We start from the raw sequence: 16909 nt of genomic DNA, 5'->3' as shown, positions 1-16909 counted from the left end.
TGTTTTCATATTGCGAAGTAACGCTTTTATTCTAAATATAGAAACAGCTCACACTAAATTATACTTTAACGCTACGAAAATGTAAAATGTAATGTAGACAACCAGTCCTGCTACTAGTTACCAAAGCCATAGAACAGTCCATAGTATTTCCCGTACAACCTAAATGCCGCTCGGCCCTCGCCCAAATCGACGTTTAGTACATTTTAAGTAACAACATTTAAATAAGTCAAACTTTAATTCGATTATGTAACATTATGAGTGGTAATCGCATCACAATGGGATAGGTCGTTTGTAACGTGTTTTGTTTAGCCCTTAGAAGCCAAAACTGCTTTTCCCACAATACTTTGCGCTCACTTGACGCGTTCACGTGAGAAGGCACATCAACATAAATACTCCCGAGCCAAAACATCCAACATGATTATAATCCGCACCCGGCTTCCCCAAAAGTGCAGTACTTGACTCACACTCGCAAGGGGAAGAGACGAGTTTTAACAGGTAGGTAGTAGCTAGCACTCGAGAAAATCGACTTTCACTTTTCGACATCTTCACATTCGTAAGACTTAAGAGTTTACAGTATCGCGTACATTGCGATTTGCTTTTGAATTCAGTTTAATTTTAATTTAATGGCAGTGATGGTACACTATTATGTTATATTGTATGCATATATACATATGTTACAGGTTTGTGTGTGTTTTTGTATTTTAAATGTTATTTTTGCATGTAAACGTGGACCCGTCAGCTATGGCTCAATCTGCTGGGAAGAAATTGAAATTGACTGGCCTGGTTGCGGCCACATTCACTCCTTTCACCTCTCAAGGGTATGTATTTAAAATAATAAAAATGATATATACTGTACATATTTTGAATACCATTTCCTATTCCACTTGAGGTATAATTCAGAAATACATGAGGCCATCAACATTTGACAGTTGAGGTTTTGTAGTTTTTATAAATAAATCATTCCCTTCTTGCCCATGGGTTACCTCGGAATAGACGCTCCCGTCTTTTCGCAATCGCCTGCTCTAAAAGTTCAGTGTTTTCGATTAGTGGTGGACGTAAGAGGCCTTCTGCAACGCGTTTTTTCCAACAACAGATCCTGTTTTGAAAAACTTGCCTTAAATTAGATGAGATTGTTCTACACATTGGAGCAGTGTGACAGGCATACATTTCACACTGCAGCTAACAGGGGGGAAAAAAACGCATCGCCAGGCAGCAGCCTTGTTAATTGGCAAGTCATTGCGAGGGAATGATGTGCTGACTGCAAGGTGAAGCTTTTAAATGCTGTCTGTCCGAATGACACCTGAAACAAATGTATCGGGACTTTTGGGACACATGATGAGATACAGCTGGATGACAAAACTACAGGGTGGGGGAAAAAAAAAGAAAAATAAGCAAGTTAGAAATGGGATGTCAGCACTGATATCCGCAAGCTAAGAGAGAAGTTGGTCATGTGAGAATAGAAGTTGAATTTAGACTCCAAATAGCAGATGAGTTGTTCATTTGTCGCCCGTTTGTGTTCGCAAATTGGCGCCATCTTGTAGATGTTGTTATGTCAAATGTTGGGGGGCTGCATGTGTTTTCCCAAAACAGTGAAGTCAACCTATCAGAGATTGGACCTTATATTGACTACTTGACAGAGAAGCAAGGTGTAAATAGCGTTTTTGGTAAGTTTATGCATACATTGTTTCTTTCAGTACCTGTCTGGTATGTGTGTTTGTTCCCACCTCAGTCGGCCATGTTGTCACATCTCTGCTAACCATATTAGCATAACCTGTTCTCTCAGTTTGTCAATTTTGTTTCCTAAACTGTCTTTAAAGGCAGCAGCCAAATATGTATTTGGTACCTAGGACTTTTAGTGAGGACTTATTCCACCTTTTAATTCTTCAACTGCGACGTGATAGCAGTGGCATCAACAGGTGGATTAAGTTGGATAAGTCTCGTCTGAATGTACCAAATACACAGCCCGCCCGCCACTTCCCAACAGGAAACATATTAGCTGTGATGTTGAAATCAAGTATCCTGCAAAGAACAAGACCACTCATCATTTTCTTGTGGGTCAAATTCTGTGGTTCCTCTTTAGTATCACATATCATACATTTGTTTGTATCCTTGCTGCTTAGCGTCTCTGTTGCATAACATGATTAATAATATTATATTTTGGTGGCACATTACAACATAAGAAACCCTTATAAAACAAATCTACAGATTTTTTCCCCATTTTCTTCCTGTCTTTTGTAAAGTTAGACAAAAGGGCAACAGAGCATTACATTTTATAAACGCACAATGAGGCTTGTATGTGTCTCCAGTTCCAATTGTAGTTATTGTAGGATGAAGTGCTGAGATTTGTAGGCAGACACAAATGACAGCGTTTGGTTTAGCTGTTGTTTTTAGTAGCCCAGCCGCTCATCCGTTGTCTTACTGGCGGCATCTGTGAAGTCAATATAGATTTCTGCTGTGGTTTCACGTAAACGAGGAACTTTGAGGCCGCAGTCATGTGACACGTCCCTGAATGATGAACCACAAGAGATTGCCCAAGCAACAATAAATCCCTGTAGATAGAATACAGTAGAACGCAATGTAATGGAGGAATCGTCCTTAAAAAATACTTAAGTAAAGAATAGTTGCATTAAAACTACTCAGACAGATAGTTGTTATCCAAACATTTCAGTAAACGTAATTAAGCAAATATAGCTTGTTGTTAACTACCCATCTCTGGTTGACTGGGCAATGAACGCTCTTTGGGGCGCCCCCTAGTGGTTAAGCAGGTGCTTAGTTCACTAGGGCCTGGCTGCTAATTGTATTTGTCTTACGCTTTTCCTACGTTTCCTCTATTTGTTAAACACAATGTTTGGTTCTTTCTATCTACCTAGCCCAGGCAGTGACTTTTCACCTGTTTTGACCTGAAACCCGCGTTAGCCTGTAAAAATAACCAGACGGTACTTGCTCGCAGTGAACGGCACCACCGGAGAGGGAATGTCTCTCAGCGTCGCCGAGAGGAAGTTACTGGCGGAGGACTGGTGTCGGAAAGCGAAAGGAAAGTAAGTCTTGGCATGGATGCGGGAGTTCAAAACATAGGGAGGGAAAGGGAGGGAGAGAGATGGCGAGAGCATACATGTCAACACATAAGGTTTGTCCGTATTTCTTACGGATTTTTAAGTGTTGCAAAAGCATACGGGCGTATTTGGAAATGAATACGGATTTAACTGTTTTCATGAAAATAATAATATTAGTATATATTGCTTACCCTTTTTAAATTTATTTAGTATTTACTGTCGGCTACGTGCTACACGTGTGCATAAACTCGATTTAAACAACAACCGGTCACAAAATCTCGTCTATCGCGCGAGACTTCTAACAGTTTCCTGACATGCGCAGTTAAGAAAATTGTGTTAGCGTGAAAATTGCGAGTCGTTCGCAGTGGTTGAGAAAATGGGGGACAGGCCGGCCAAAAAAACAAGATACACCGGACGTTTTCGTTCGGAATGGACGGATTTATTTAAGGTAATTGGTCCGTCAAAACTTGGAGAAGAGTATGCATCATGTTCGCTTTGTTCACGGGACATTAAGGTTGCGGCATCTGGCATTTACGATGTCAAAGAACATTTGAAATCAAAGTTGCACGAGAGAAATGTGAAGCAACAAAAAAGTCAACCGTCCCTGTGATATTTAGAAATCTGTTTTTTCTTTGTGCAATAAAATGTCATTTGGAACAAGATACTGTCAATGTCTTCATATAAGAAAGAAAGTAAGGTAAGATTAATGTTATTGCATGAAACAGCTTTAGTATTGATAAAACTGACATAAGGATTTTTATGGGAAAATAAGGATTTTATGGGTTTGTAATACAGGTGGGACCAATTTAGGGTTGACATGTATGCCGAGAGATGGAGACATTTTTCTTTATAACACTGGCCCAAAAGAGAAAAATGAGTGAAAATGACATTCATTTCATTTAACATTTTTAACAATTAATTGATTGTTAATTAATCTGCAAAATGTATTTTTTACCTTTAGTAGTCATTGTGCTTCATACTTTCTGATGAAAATAACTTGTAATATAATTGAGTTACTTTTAAAATCAAGTAATTAATAAAGTAATTAAGTTACTTTTTCAAGGTAACTTGGGTAACAGTGGTTGTGACCATATTCTTCATACATAAACATGAATATAGTCTACTGCCCCGGATGGGCAAAAGCACACTGCCACACTATGAATTTACTGCCACCTGCTGTTCACTGAAACTGACGTCTTAGTGCCCCTCGGGCTCGACCAAACCCGGAAAACTGTTAAACCATTGACGTCCGCAAACCTGAGCCCAATTGCACTTAGACGTCAATTTCAGTTGACGACAGTTGGCAGTAGATGACAAAATGGCCGCCCCCCCCTTGAGATGGATTAAAAAAATGGGTGGATTTTGTGCTTGTTATTCCACAAACGCAATGTTAATGAGAATCCTGTACTTAGCAAATGTTTCCGTTGAGCTCCCCTTTGCAAAAAAGGAAGTCAAACAGACTTTAGTCCAAAAACATCACAATCGAAATATGTTGCTTATTTATTCGTTTCACAATTGAATTGTTACTCTTTATTAATTACATTGAAGCAAAAAAAAAAACAAAAAAAAACATTTAAGTTCCTAACCGTTTCTTCTGTGTGTGTGTGTGTGTGTTTTAAATACAGAATGGAGCAGGTGATCGTGCACGTTGGCTGCACCAGTCTGAAAGATTCCCAAGAGCTGGTGAGTTCCTCTTATTAGTGTTAAATAAGTACAACAACTGCAAATAATTCACACTCGATCACACATGAGATGAGATCACGTCTGTGCAACATCTCATTCAATTACTGGAATGCAATGTCTCCCATTTCGTTGCTTGGGCCCGGCCGATTAATCGTCTAATGTTATGTTAGCTCTTCTAAAATCAGAAAAAAAATCTGCCATTTTTTTGGGCCAACTTTCTATCTGTTGTAAATTAAAAATTAAATTAAAATTGTAATTTAAAAAAAAAAGTAATTTAACATTTAAAAAAATAAAATGTTTTTTAATTAAATATTGAAATTAAATATATTTGTAAAATTAATACAAAAGAACAAAGTATTGCAAAACTCAACTCAACTTTGTTTCAAGAGCATTTTAAAATAACCATCGGAAGATTACTTAAATTAAATAATTAGACTAATTAGGCACATAGAGACGGAAATCTGACTGGACAAAAAAAAGCAAGCAGTGCAGTCAAGAGAAATTCTATGAAGTGAGTACAACAGCCAAAAAAACAAAAAAAAAAAAAAAAAAAAAAAAAGAACAGCCATAGTTAGGAATAAATGAATAAACTTTCTCGGAACAAATTGTAGAATTTAATATTGTAAATATTAGTCAGTTCTTCTGACTGTTTGTCCAGGCTCGCCATGCAGTGGAGATCGAAGCTGACGGCATAGCAGTCATCGCCCCCTCCTTCTTCAAACCTCGTTCCGCAGGTATGCGCGACTTTAAGCGGAGAAAACGCATTCAAGTGCGGTCGCACGTGAAAAGCAGAAAACAACACCGACGTGCATCTTTTCCCGTCTCAAGAGTCGCTGAGGGCGTACCTGCAGCAGGTTGCCGCCGTAGCCCCGACTGTGCCTTTCTACTACTACCACCTTCCAGCTCTAACTGGTGTTAATGGTGAGTCTTGTTGTATTTTGTATACACTTGTCACAAAATATCAGGATATCGGACTTGGGTCTGTAAACAGTTTGCAAAGGGAGGCGATTTTCAATCTAAAACGGGGCACTGCTACCCTCCGCTGGCGGCTTAGCTCATTACCGCTCCTCAAACTGCTTGCAATTTATAAGGGCCCTCGCATCAGAACTCCTTACAGCTTTGCCGATGAAAAAATAATCATAATTGTACGTCAAAAAAACAACATAACTCGACCTTGGCACTGAATATCTTGATTGAAATAGACTTCTAAAGTCGTTTTTGGCATTTATTACGTTTATTACTTACAATTTCTCCACTATTTGCCAAAGGGCTCAGTCCCAAAGTCTACTTCCATATTACTTTTTCTTTGTTTGTTTTTTTGTTGCTTTTTGCTCACTCATACAAAAACAAACAAAACAACAACAACTCCATAATGCATTAGCATATGTGACCTCACCTCAGCAAAAATCCCCTTGAATGTGTCTCGTCTTCTCTAAGTGCCCGCAAGCGACTTGCTCGACGGCATCGAGACGCTGATTCCCTCCTTCCGAGGGGTGAAATTCTCCGGGAGCGACCTGCTGGATTTCGGCCAGTGCATCAGCCACGTTCAACTCGACTGGTCCGTCCTCTACGGCGTGGACGAGGTCCGCTGCGCTAACGCCGCATAACCGCGCCATTGCCGCCTGCGTTGTCGCTAATCACGTCGTCTTGTCCTGTCACACAGCAACTGCTGGCAGCCCTCGTCTTGGGAGCCCACGGAGCAGTTGGCAGGTTAGTTTTACACCATTCGGATTCGGTACTTGCAAAAAAAAAAAAAAAAAGATTTCCTGTGAAATTTAGGGTGAACCTTAAATACACTATAAACATTACAGATGAACTTAATTTTTGATCATACGTGTGCAACTTTGAAAATTTGCTGTGTTCCAACAGCCAGTCAGAGCACACCAGAAGAAGCAGCACGGTGTATTAAAGAATTAAATTATGATTCACAACCTTTTAAAAAATTGTTTACATTCTATTCTTTTTTTTCTTTTTTATCACTGTAAGTTTTTATGAACTACAATAGAGTTCCCATTTTTATCACTAAAATACACGTTACACAATTTTAGTTGATGTTTTATAGGGGGGCTGAAACGGATTAATTGCATTTCTATTCATTTCAATGGGGAAAGATGAATTTGGATCCCATTTATTGCTCAGCCCAAATTCATACGCATTCATCGCTCTACCCGCAGCACTTACAACTACCTGGGAAGTCACATGAACAAGCTGTTGTCTGCGTTTGAGAGCGGCAACCTCGCACAGGCTAGGAGCCTTCAGGTACAATTTTTTTTTCCCATCCACTTGTGCTTCTCAAACTAGCCGTCCTTGTTGCCGATGCACTTTCAACAGTCAACACACATAAATAGAGAAAGAGAACATTCACAAGGAGCTGTTGTGGGCCACTACTCGCGTCCAAATACTCACACTGAACAAAAAAGGTCAACCTGATTCCAGCTCCTGATGTCGCTCAGTAGGCCACACCCTGTAAAGGCACACGTCCAACACATGAATACTACAGTATGTGCAGTATTTAGACTTTACACAACATTCCCGTGCTTTTTTCATTTTCATTACAAGCATGTAACCAAAAAAGATTATTTTCTTCTCTGTAAGACCCTGGAGCCCAAAAATCAGAGAACCCCTGCAATAGATTTGCATTAAAAATACTAATCTCTTTGTCCTATTTTCTGTTTCCTTTCGAGCAGTTCAAGATGCAAGAGCTCATAAGGCATGCTGTTAAAGTTGGTGAGTGGCATATATATATATATATACATTTTTTTTTTAACAGTTGTAGCGATTATTTGGGTTGCCATAATTTAGACGGTACTGAGTTGAGTTGTAATTGCCTCAGCAACCTCAGATTTTTTTTATCAGAATTGACAAGCCAGATGCTTCATTTATCATTCTGAACACATTTCAAACATTACCGCGATCATAAAGTTATTGAATCCGCTAAACTAACTAATCAGCTAAACTTAAGATGGCTGCAGAAGTTACACACATCATTCATTTGGCATAGACATACAGGTTGTGTACAAAATTAAACAACAGAAGTCACTTGATGTCAGTCAAGTACATAGAGTCCGTTTATGTCCCGAATTATGTGGACTTCAGATTAATTACGAGATGCAGGGTTCTTGAGGATAATACCGATAGAGGCCGCTAGGGGGCACTGTTGTACCGTATAACTTCCATAGGGCGTTGTTTCCAAAAACACAGGGCTAATTCCTGTGGATAGACCAGACCATAAAAGTGGTCTGGGGACTTCTAAGCAGTCTTATCGGTAGTCTGCTTGCTAAACAGCCTTTTAGATCTCGGTAGGCGCTGAAGTATGTGTTTCCTGTGGGTTGTAAAAACAAAAGCCAGTCCCTGCTGAGAGTTTTTCCTTTTTGAAATGTCTCTGGCTGGTAAAAAAAAAAAAAATGAGGGTGACGGGCAATATTCGTTACACAGTTTAGTTATTGTAATGTCCTCTCATAGAAAAGGAGAGCAACAGGAAGTTTGTGTTCAAATAAGTTTGAAAAGGTGACAAAATGGTAATCGTAACAGCAAAGGTAAAAGGGGAGGGTGATTCTTATTTATTTCTCAATAGCTGTCTACCTCCTTGAAATTTCTCCCTCATGATTGTCAGGATTCGACGTGGGCGTGAACAAGCAGTTGATGAACGAGGTATCGGGCCTGCAGCTGGGCCCTCCGCGCCTCCCCGTCATGCCGTGTCCCCAAGAGCATGCCGTGTCCATCAAGCAGAAGTACCAGCATCTCTTCTCTACGCACTGATGTCACCGCAGCGCTCCTCCTTCTCCGCATTTACTGACTGTATCTGCCTTCACAGAAACTTTCCTTTCACGCGCATACTGTAGTAGGAATAAAGGGATCTCTTCTTTTACTGTATTAATTGCAATTGTGTGTTTCTATCACGTGTTTTGTCATTAAAGATAAAGTGGTGTTATTTTATTTGAAGGTCGTCTTCCAATATGTATGTTAAGTTCAATCGTCAGTTCATGTTCAATTTGCTGCCTGTTAAAACTTGACAAAGCTTCCCCCTGTTGACCATTCGAAAAAATTGCACATTTTGCAGCAGGAAGCAAGCCTGCTATGGAAAACCGTTTGGGCATTGATTTATTGGATGTTTTTGATATCCAGGTAACTCGAGTTGTGAGCAGCTCGGGCCACGTTTGAGATGAGTTGGATAATAACCAGGATTTTGCGGCTTAATATATTCCATAAAGGGAATATTACGCGTTTGTTGTCCCGATTAATTTGACAATAGTAATAGAATTAGAAAGTAATAATTTCTTCACTTACAATAAAGCAGTCGCTGCTTGGATCCTAATAACGATATGAGTGAGAAATGTAAACAAATTACAAGCGAAGCAAGTTTGTTTTCTACAGTTAAACACGAGAAATATTGGACGGAACCGTTTTTCAGGGTGGAAAAGTTTCCGTCTGGCGGCGTTACCGGAAGTGTTAAGTTGACGGACTCGAACGCTGTGGTGACGCGCTTCCGGCCAGCTCAGCGTCGTCACGTCATCCGTCCTGGTGCTCCCTTTTCCATTCGGGCTCCTTCCAGGCTGTCAAAAGCAACAAAATCCAAAAGGTCGTGTGACGTCGCCAGAGAAGATGGTGCTGCTGACGATGATCGCGCGGCTGGCCGACGGCCTGCCGCTTGCCGCCTCGATGCAAGAGGACGAGCAGGTTCTACACGACGCCGCTTGTTTATGTACCTGTTTGGGGTTTTGGGTTTGAGTGTCGCAAAACGCCTCTGCGGTTTTGTCCAGTTCAAGTTGGAGCTGCATTATTTCCACGTGTGCAGCAAGGACACCGTTTATGTCCTCTTGATGCAGGCCTGTGCAGCGGACAAGGAGATTGTTTATTTACATATTGTCAAAACGATCATATTTCGATCAGAATCAAACTGTATATGACATAATCCATAATTAGGATATGTAGTAGAACACATTGCCTTGAGAAAATATTATATACAGGTTGTATCTTTATGATGATTTTTTATTGGTTTTGTTACCATTTTGTGTGCATCATTAAAAAAATAGAAAACAGTTAAAACGATATTAATCATTCTCTAGCAAATGTTGGCAGTGTACATCAAATGTCTATAACAATTATCATTGTATTTATATTGTACATTTTTATCAGCTTTTTCTTCAATTGACTTGGAGACAATAATGTTTTAGATAAAAATGCTTCCGGTGGGTTTCCCAACAAATATTAAATAAGCAGATATTACACATTTATCCAAATAAGAATAATTATTTTCAGTCTTGTGATTAACAGCAATAATTAAAACAAATATATTATAATTATTGTTAGGGAAGTGCCATGCACCGTAAAATATTAACTCCTTTTAAAAAACATTCCTTGCTTTCTTCCACTAGCGCTCCTAACCATGACCATCAAATTATGTAGGCTAATTGTGTATATTTGAATTGGTATACTGTAACTGAAGTCTAACATTCTCTCCCTGCTCTCTCACTTGCTATCAACAAGGGAAGCGAAAAGGTTTGTTGTTGTCGTGTGCTTTGTGTCCCGGCATCCTTTTTGTGTATGTGCTGTGATGCTTTCAAGGACACTCCAAAAGACCAAATGCCAACTGAAGATTAGTAACATACATCAGGTTCAAAGATCAGGATAAAATAAGTGTTTTTTCCCTCGCCAATCCTATGTGACATAATCTTGAAAGACTGTACACACGTCATTGAAAAGTTGGTTCTAGACCAGAGTAATGTCAATTACACGCACGCACACGGCATCCTCTTGTGTTTACGTGGGGCTACTGTGATGCATTCAAGGACGCTCTCAACAGCGGACTGTAACCCATTTAGTGGCTATTAAAAAGCCAAGCGGGCTGAGCAGCCTATTTGTGTTTATGCTATGCTACTGTGATGTGTCAAGGACACTCAAAAAGCGGACTGGTAAAAAAAAAAAAAATGCTCACACAAACAAGAGCATCCTTTGTGTATGTGCTGCCACTGTGATGCTTTTAAAGTCATTGGGACTGACCAAATGCATGAAAATGTATCTTTATAGAGTACAGGAAGTACTATTTGTGCTGCTACTGTGATGCGTTCAAGGGTGTTCGGACATACCATAAGCACACACACACAAAAAGTGATAATTATTAAAAAAAAAAAAAAAAAGTAGCATCATTTAAAAAAAAAAAAAATGTAGCATAATTTTAAAAAAAATATTAAATGTAGCATAGCCTACACATCAGGGCTTGCAAGCCTGCAACTAATGATTATTTTAGTGATTAATCAATTATAAAAAACATTTTAAAACAGTACATAAACAAACAAAATGGTTATGATTAGGTTCTTGGTGTAATCTGTAACCTCAACAAATAGAAAAACTATTAATATTTTTGCTGAAGTAAACCAATATTTTTTGCAATTTTTTTGTTTTATAATTTTTTAAACAATCCTGTTTGTGTTAACATCGTACGCATTCAAAAATGCTCCCGGCAGCCCAAATGCAAAAATACTGGGACAGTTAAGACACCCACAGAATCCTTTATGTGGCGCTTCTGTAGATGACATGTTCAAGGACACTCCGACAAACCAAAAGCAAACAAAAAAAAAAAAGAGTTGAACACACGCCGCATTCCAGTTCGTTTTGACAAGGAGGGTACCGTGATGCATTCAAGGCCGCCAAGTATGTGTGTGTGTGTGCTGTATGTTGCAGTTGGGCCGGGACCTGCAGCAGTACCAGAGTCAAGCCAAGCAGCTCTTCAGGAAACTCAACGAGCAAAGCCCCACGCGCTGCACCTTAGAGGCCGGATCCATGTCCTTCCAGTGAGTCGCCACCAGGAAAACAATAAGAACCGTATCCCACGTATTTGTCATTGGTTACTTGATGTCACGATGGTTGTTGTTTTGCCGGCAGCTACGTCCTGGAAAAAGGCGTGTGCTACCTGGTGCTTTGCGAAGCCAGCTTCCCCAAGAAGTTGGCCTTCGCCTACCTGGAGGACCTGCAGGCCGAGTTCCACGAGCAGCACGGCAAGAAGGTGCCCACCGTCTCCCGGCCATACTCCTTCATCGAGTTTGGTAAGCGCAAACTTTCAATGCTGGCGTTTTTGGGACCACTCATTGTGGTCTGTGTTCTTAACTCTTTATAGCCGCCTGTCCCGCCCCATTTTTTAAATCATTTGTCTCGTTAAATAATTGGTTGATTGTATTGTGAATCATAAAATTGGAAAAAATGCCAATCATAAACTAAATTAAAAAAAGATTAGTCAAATAAACAATTTTACATGCTGTTAAATAATTGGCTAATGTATTAATAGTAAAGTAAAAAAAAAAGAAGCAGGCTGCAGTTAAAATAAACGTTTACATTGTTTAATTGGTTAATTGATTACAATTAAACATGAATAACCTAAAAATTAGTAAGATTTTTTTTACTTAAAATAAGTGGTTAAATGATTACAATTAAATTAGTTACAAATAAAAGAATATGCATTATTTTATAAATTAAACATTCAATATGGTGAAAAAATACATTTAATTACAATTAAAATAATGCAAAGAATGTGTGTGAATATTTTTGTACATTTTCAATTAAGCCGCTAATGATTTAATTAAATTCATTGTAAATAAAATAAAAAATAGGCATGAATTATTTATTTAAAATGAGAATATTTTACATGAAGCAAAATGCATACTTCATTTAAGTATCCCATAATTGTTGAAGAAATTGCATATTTTATTATTAAAATAAACTATTGTACATTTTATAAATCAAACAGGTGGTTAATTCTAATTCTAAAAAATATTTTAAAAAATGCATGTTGCATTCAATTAAGCCGCTAATGATTTAATTAAATCCATTGTAAATAAAATAAAAATAGGCATGAATTATTTATTTAAAATGAGTATATTTTACATGAAGCAAAATGCATACTTCATTTAAGTATCCCATAATTGTTGAAGAAATTGCATATTTTATTATTAAAATAAACTATTGTACATTTTATAAATCAAACAGGTGGTTAATTCTAATTCTAAAAAATATTTTAAAAATGCATGCAGGATGCAGTTAAAATAAACGTTTACATTGTTTAATTGATTACAATTAAACATGAATAACTTAAAAATTAGTAAGATTTTTTTTACTTAAAATAAGTGGTTAAATGATTACAATTAAATTAGTTACAAATAAATGAATATGCATTATTTTATAAATTAAACATTCAATATGGTGAAAAAATACATTTAATTACAATTAAATGTATCATAAATAATGCAAAGAATGTGTGTGAATATTTTTGTACATTTTCAATTAAGCCGCTAATGATTTAATTAAATTCATTGTAAATAAAATAAAAAATAGGCATGAATTATTTAAAATGAGAATATTTTACATGAAGCAAAATGCATACTTCATTTAAGTATCCCATAATTGTTGAAGAAATTGCATATTTTATTATTAAAATAAACTATTGTACATTTTATAAATCAAACAGGTGGTTAATTCTAATTCTAAAAAATATTTTAAAAATGCATGCAGGATGCAGTTAAAATAAACGTTTACATTGTTTAATTGGTTAATTGATTACAATTAAACATGAATAACCTAAAAATTAGTAAGATTTTTTTTACTTAAAATAAGTGGTTAAATGATTACAATTAAATTAGTTACAAATAAATGAATATGCATTATTTTATAAATTAAACATTCAATATGGTGAAAAAATACATTTAATTACAATTAAATGTATCATAAATAATGCAAAGAATGTGTGTGAATATTTTTGTACATTTTCAATTAAACCGCTAATGATTTAATTAAATTCATTGTAAATAAAATTAAAAATAGGCATGAATTATTTAAAATGAGAATATTTTACATGAAGCAAAATGCATACTTCATTTAAGTATCCCATAATTGTTGAAGAAATTGCATATTTTATTATTAAAATAAACTATTGTACATTTTATGAATCAAACAGGTGGTTAATTCTAATTCTAAAAAATATTTTAAAAATGCATGCAGGATGCAGTTAAAATAAACGTTTACATTGTTTAATTGATTACAATTAAACATGAATAACCTAAAAATTAGTAAGATTTTTTTTTACTTAAAATAAGTGGTTAAATGATTACAATTAAATTAGTTACAAATAAAAGAATATGCATTATTTTATAAATTAAACATTTAATATGGTGAAAAAATACATTTAATTACAATTAAAATAATGCAAAGAATGTGTGTGAATATTTTTGTACATTTTCAATTAAGCCGCTAATGATTTAATTAAATTCATTGTAAATAAAATAAAAAATAGGCATTAATTATTTATTTAAAATGAGAATATTTTACATGAAGCAAAATGCATACTTCATTTAAGTATCCCATAATTGTTGAAGAAATTGCATATTTTATTATTAAAATAAACTATTGTACATTTTATGAATCAAACAGGTGGTTAATTCTAATTCTAAAAAATATTTTAAAAATGCATGCAGGATGCAGTTAAAATAAATGTTTACATTGTTTAATTGATTACAATTAAACATGAATAACCTAAAAATTAGTAAGATTTTTTTTTACTTAAAATAAGTGGTTAAATGATTACAATTAAATTAGTTACAAATAAAAGAATATGCATTATTTTATAAATTAAACATTTAATATGGTGAAAAAATACATTTAATTACAATTAAAATAATGCAAAGAATGTGTGTGAATATTTTTGTACATTTTCAATTAAGCCGCTAATGATTTAATTAAATTCATTGTAAATAAAATAAAAAATAGGCATGAATTATTTATTTAAAATGAGAATATTTTACATGAAGCAAAATGCATACTTCATTTAAGTATCCCTTAATTGTTGACGAAATTGCATATTTTATTATTAAAATAAACTATTGTACATTTTATAAATCAAACAGAAAAAATATTTTAAAAATGCATGTTGCATGAATTATCTTATTTATATATAATGAAACTATTTTTAATTCAATTATGTTAAGTTTATTACATGTAATTTTGATATAAATATATGGGTGGCAAAATCCGGCATCTGATTGGACAATGTAATGTAATGACGCATACTGTGCACGCGTGGCAGATACGTACATCCAAAAGACAAAGAAGACCTACATTGACAGCCGAGCGCGGCGGAACCTTGGGAGCATCAACACGGAGCTGCAGGATGTGCAGAGGATCATGGTGGCCAACATCGAAGAGGTGCTGCAGAGAGGAGAGGCGCTCTCGGGTAAAAAAAAAAAAAAGAAAAAGAAAAAAAAGATAAGCCAGCGAAGGACCAAAATCTGTTCTGTTACATCACTCAACACATACTTTTGATAATCTCAGGATAAAAACAATCAAAGCGATGAAGGGAAATATTTCCTAAAAGATACTCATTGGTATACAGTACACCTATTTATGTAGTTGCGCAACTATTGTGGGTACTGTTAGAAAACAGGTTTTTGTTTTTTTGCGTGTTTTAATACAAATTAACAGTTTGAGATCGGTGAAGAGGTTTTCCTTGCAAGGTTTTATCACAGAAAGTTTCTGAAGACACAATGAGCTCACTCAATTCGTGATTCCTCCAAATGTGTGTCCTTAACATCGGACTCGCAGCATTTTTATACAATTTTCAAACAGTGTTTACAAGATATCACTCCTCCCCTCCCTTCCCTTCGTCCTGGGAAAGAGACTAGGAGGAAAGGCAGATAAGACTTTTGACAGCCCATAATTTAGTTCACTCCCAGCTTTTGGAAAATTGATGTGGACCCAGCACGTCCTTGAACCTTAGACCGGATGACTGCTGAGCAGAAACTCTTGACAGCACTTTTAAACATATACTCCTTAGATAAATCACAGGAACCTTTTACACATTACCATAGTATCTTTAAAAATAATAATAATAAAAAAAAAGCTAGTTAGCTCACTTATGTATTAAGGCACCACTGAAATAGGAAGTAGTTTTGGACAAGCATTTGGACAAACTTGATAAATGTGTCTCTTGTGCCTTCTCCCCCCCCTCCCCTCAGCGTTGGACTCCAAGGCCAGCAACTTGTCCAGCCTGTCCAAGAAGTACCGCAGCGACGCCAAATACCTGAACACGCGCTCCACGTACGCCAAGCTGGCGGCCGGCGGCGTTTTCTTCATCATGCTCATCGTCTACGTGCGCTTCTGGTGGCTCTGAGAAGGCAGGACAGTGCAGTAGTCGACATCCACACACAAAAACGGACCCCCTAATAAGACTTTTTAAGACAACGGCACTTTTGCAGAAGGATAAGATAAAGCATGCCGGGTTTGGGGATTAGTGGCCCCCACGCTGGAAAAGTTAACGAGTTGGTGTCTTGAAGGTGACAGAGTACAAAAACAGAGGAAAAACCAAGGGACTTCGGTTTGTAAGTTGCTGCTTCATATTATCTTTAATTCTGTGTAGTTTACACCAAAGTGGGTTTTGCCATTAGTTGATGCTAGAACATATTTAATAATCAAACCGTCAGTGGGTGACACCATTTCCTTGAGGTGTTTTTGTATTTTTGAAAATTTCGCCTCTCACTAGCGTAAGACAAATTTCCAGATCATAATAAAGCCCAGCACATGACATTTCTGCTCCATTGCACCACAACCTTTTTATCTTGTACAAAGTTTACTCATGTCAATTTCCAAGTCAGTCCAGGTAGAAGACAGTAGAGTCGCAGGCTGCTTTTCTGTTCCGTCTGCTGTCTTGTGAATAAAAACATGTTAGCACAGCGCACGCATCTGTGTACTGAGTTTTGTGGAAAATGCAATGTTTCGCCGAAAAGGTCTTGAACTGCATTGGGGGGGGGGCTATTTCTTTTACAACAAAGACCTACCACACTTCACGTCAATGTCATCATCTTTTCTTTAGCACGTTTGTCTTTTGTGTTGTGTTAAAAAGACAACCGGCTAAATATTGGCCAGGAGCCAAAAAAAAAAAAAAAAGGATTTTTCTTTGGTGATCTCGTATTTCGATTTTTAAAAAATAAAAGTGAATTTTCCTAAATACAAGATAAAGGGAATAACATTTTTAAATTCACTTAACGTGCGACTACTTTTATTTCATACTACATACAGTATGCACTTAAAAAAAAAAAAAAAAAAAAAGATGTTAGACAGAGTGAAGAGAAACACTGGCTCACAAATTTTTATAGAATACCCCCAAAAAAGTAACTTGCAATCAAACTCTTTAA

The 16909-nt window shown here is 36.5% G+C and overlaps 2 protein-coding genes and 1 long non-coding RNA gene across 4 annotated transcripts; 2 read left to right on the top strand and 1 right to left on the bottom strand.

Moving 5' to 3' along the window:
- The first annotated feature begins 358 nt into the window (after positions 1 to 358).
- On the top strand, positions 359 to 8672 carry npl (N-acetylneuraminate pyruvate lyase (dihydrodipicolinate synthase)). Of its 2 annotated transcripts, XM_077584781.1 has the most exons (12): positions 359 to 495; positions 740 to 818; positions 1591 to 1664; positions 2951 to 3038; positions 4679 to 4736; positions 5395 to 5470; positions 5565 to 5657; positions 6174 to 6319; positions 6400 to 6446; positions 6911 to 6995; positions 7424 to 7463; positions 8350 to 8672. In XM_077584781.1, the coding sequence occupies exons 2-12, from the start codon at positions 742 to 744 to the stop codon at positions 8493 to 8495; spliced, it is 930 nt and encodes a 309-aa protein (XP_077440907.1). In that variant the 5' UTR covers positions 359 to 495; positions 740 to 741; the 3' UTR covers positions 8496 to 8672. The 2 variants fall into 2 exon arrangements, with proteins under 2 accessions (XP_077440907.1, XP_077440908.1); XM_077584782.1 differs by lacking the exon at positions 1591 to 1664 and having other exon boundaries at positions 399 to 495.
- On the bottom strand, positions 6313 to 9308 carry LOC144062953 (uncharacterized). The gene is made up of 3 exons (XR_013296483.1): positions 9178 to 9308; positions 7143 to 7200; positions 6313 to 6474 (listed from the first exon to the last, which is right to left on the bottom strand). It is a non-coding gene; the product is annotated as an uncharacterized LOC144062953 (long non-coding RNA).
- On the top strand, positions 9269 to 16448 carry sec22bb (SEC22 homolog B, vesicle trafficking protein b). Its single transcript, XM_077584783.1, has 5 exons — positions 9269 to 9413; positions 11418 to 11527; positions 11619 to 11779; positions 14806 to 14952; positions 15734 to 16448. Exons 1-5 carry the CDS (start codon positions 9339 to 9341, stop codon positions 15886 to 15888), a joined length of 648 nt encoding a protein of 215 aa, XP_077440909.1. The 5' UTR covers positions 9269 to 9338; the 3' UTR covers positions 15889 to 16448.
- Positions 16449 to 16909: the final 461 nt, after the last annotated feature.

Source organism: Vanacampus margaritifer, chromosome 13, assembly GCF_051991255.1.
Source record: "Vanacampus margaritifer isolate UIUO_Vmar chromosome 13, RoL_Vmar_1.0, whole genome shotgun sequence".
Classification (NCBI taxonomy): Eukaryota; Metazoa; Chordata; class Actinopteri; order Syngnathiformes; family Syngnathidae; genus Vanacampus; species Vanacampus margaritifer.
This window is presented reverse-complemented; position numbering and strand designations above follow the sequence as displayed.

Coding starts and splice junctions, on each gene's coding strand:
- npl (XM_077584781.1), top strand. CDS start 742: ATGGCTCAATCTGCTGGGAAGAAATTGAAATTGACTGGCCTGGTTGCG. Junction 6,320..6,399: donor TCCTCTACGGCGTGGACGAG/GTCCGCTGCGCT, acceptor CCTGTCACACAG/CAACTGCTGGCAGCCCTCGT. Junction 6,447..6,910: donor GCCCACGGAGCAGTTGGCAG/GTTAGTTTTACA, acceptor CTCTACCCGCAG/CACTTACAACTACCTGGGAA.
- sec22bb (XM_077584783.1), top strand. CDS start 9,339: ATGGTGCTGCTGACGATGATCGCGCGGCTGGCCGACGGCCTGCCGCTT. Junction 11,528..11,618: donor GCCGGATCCATGTCCTTCCA/GTGAGTCGCCAC, acceptor TTTTGCCGGCAG/CTACGTCCTGGAAAAAGGCG. Junction 11,780..14,805: donor ATACTCCTTCATCGAGTTTG/GTAAGCGCAAAC, acceptor CACGCGTGGCAG/ATACGTACATCCAAAAGACA.